The 2,099-nt window shown below is 42.0% G+C and overlaps 1 protein-coding gene across 1 annotated transcript in view; it reads right to left on the bottom strand.

Annotated features, from left to right (window-relative positions):
- LOC106953936 (uncharacterized) overlaps window positions 1-2,099 on the bottom strand; it is a 15,932-nt gene that overhangs the window by 4,668 nt on the left and 9,165 nt on the right. The window contains exons 2-5 of the mRNA XM_015043076.1: window positions 1,928-2,093; window positions 1,309-1,397; window positions 388-488; window positions 37-172 (exon numbers count right to left, since the gene is read on the bottom strand). Coding sequence (XP_014898562.1) covers window positions 37-172; window positions 388-488; window positions 1,309-1,397; window positions 1,928-2,093 — 492 coding nt within the window. The remainder of the gene's footprint in view (window positions 1-36; window positions 173-387; window positions 489-1,308; window positions 1,398-1,927; window positions 2,094-2,099) is intronic.

The raw sequence follows: 2,099 nt of genomic DNA, 5'->3' as shown, positions 1-2,099 counted from the left end.
CTGTCCCTTTAAAACAGTTTTTGTAAAATATCTTACATCCGTCATGTTTGCTGGAAAGCCTTCAGGTTTGCTGTCGGAGTCGTGAACACCAGCTACTGGTGAGGCTTCAAGATCAGGTCTCAGGTTCTTCAGGGACTGAATGTCGGCATAGTTACAGGCCGATTCGTCCTGCCTGGGACACAAAGACGTTCAGCTCGTTAAGGCCGGTCACACCTGCAGGACTCAACGCTCCACCACATCCACTCTGATGTCTCTGACTTTGAGATACATTCAGCAATGATTGTTGTCATTTCCTAGCAGATCAAAACATTCTCTCAAAAAATTTCTAATTTCAGATTTTTTGTTGGTCCTGGGGGTATGAGGTAAGAAAACTAATTTTCTTGTCACCTGCTAGGTAATCGCTGAAGGTGTGTTTCCCTCTGAGCTCTCTGCGTGCTTTCTTGGTTCAGCCGCAGCAGCTGCAGGTCACTCCTCTGGTTCTCACACACCTGGAAAACACACACCAGCAGAAAAACCATTGCTGCTGCTGCTTGTTGTGGCGTTCACGGTGAAAAGTGCAACACATTTCTCCAGTCAGAGTTAAACTTCTACACCTCTCCAGGCTCAAATTTGAGTTTTTAATTTATGCTTAGACACTGATGGAACATTCATATAAATATGTTAAATTAAATGTTAGGTGTTTCTTAAAGTATAAAATTTGCACCTGGCAGACTAACAGGTAGATGGATTGTTTTCAAAGGGATTCAGAATAAAGTTAAGAACTACAACTCTTGTCCATACTCTATTTTTTCCTACATATTCAGACCTGAAAATGACTCGAATCAAGAATTTGCAAACAAAAATTTCCAAATCAAGAATCAGGAATTTGAGAAAAATCCCCAAAACAATCACAAACTCCTGGAGGGAGTTTGTGATTGTTTAATATATAATATAAAGATGTTTAATATAATTTAATTTTAAGAATTTGTTTATATTTTTAACAGATGGTTAAAGGGTTTTAGAAATGGATTCTGGCACAACAGGCCCTTTAAGAACATTCATGATCTTGATTTGGCCCAAAATGAAATGAGTTAAACACCCCTGATGTAGAGGACAAGACAGGATTTTATCTGTGTTTGTACATTTAACGTCATGCCTGCAGTCGCAGCCTTTATGTGAACCGGAACCACGTTGTGAGAGTGAGAGCGCTGCAGAAATACAGCGAGGCATGCAGACCAACAGGAAAATCACCTCCAGACGGAGCAGGAGGAACAAGGAAAAGACACGAGAGCGCTTCAGTAACGTTTAGCAGCAGCTGCTCTGTTGTACCTGCTGCAGGCAGAGCAGCTCCGACATGATGCGCTCCTGCTTGGAGCGAGACAGCTCCAGCAGCTCGTCCTTCCAGCTCTCACCCTCTCCTGTTAACAGCAAAGATCAGCAGGTTGGACTTTATCTGACAATCGGAGGTTCCTGACACGCCTGCTAGAGATGGAAATCACACACCGATAAGACAGACCTGCTGAGAACTGAAGCGACAGAACAAGAGAGAGGAGTTTTATTTTAGCTCTAAAAAGACTAAACTAGAGCATGCTGAACTTTTTCAACATTACAACTGCAAACCGCAACATATTTTTTGTGGATTTCATGCGATTGCCCAACAAAGAGTAGTGCAGAATTCTGACTTGGAAGAAAAATAATACATGGTTTTCAAAATGTTTGAAAATAAAACAAAGATTTTTAATACAATGTGAAATGGCTGTAAGAATCCAGCTACATGAGGAAGGTAACACATACAAGTACTTAGGATCGTACCCACTCCATCCAAAAAACAAACTCTTTGAGACCATTTTCAGGTAATATATTGATGAATTGAAATCTCTCAGATGAGAAATATTAATCTGCCTCAGCCTGAGGGTTTACAGAGAAAGAAGCTGATCATGTGACGTACCAGTCAGGGCCAGATCCGTGTGGAGCAGCTGCAGCTCCTGCTTCAGACGGATGATCTCCTCTCTCTGCCTGCTGCTCTGACTCACCTGCTGCTGCAGCTCCGCTACAAACACAGCGACACGCAGATTAAACACTAACGTCTCAGTCAAGAAAATACTGAGATTCAACTGATC

This window comes from Poecilia latipinna, unplaced genomic scaffold (assembly GCF_001443285.1).
Source record: "Poecilia latipinna isolate Pla-1442-1.1 unplaced genomic scaffold, P_latipinna-1.0 Scaffold614, whole genome shotgun sequence".
Classification (NCBI taxonomy): Eukaryota; Metazoa; Chordata; class Actinopteri; order Cyprinodontiformes; family Poeciliidae; genus Poecilia; species Poecilia latipinna.
This window is presented reverse-complemented; position numbering and strand designations above follow the sequence as displayed.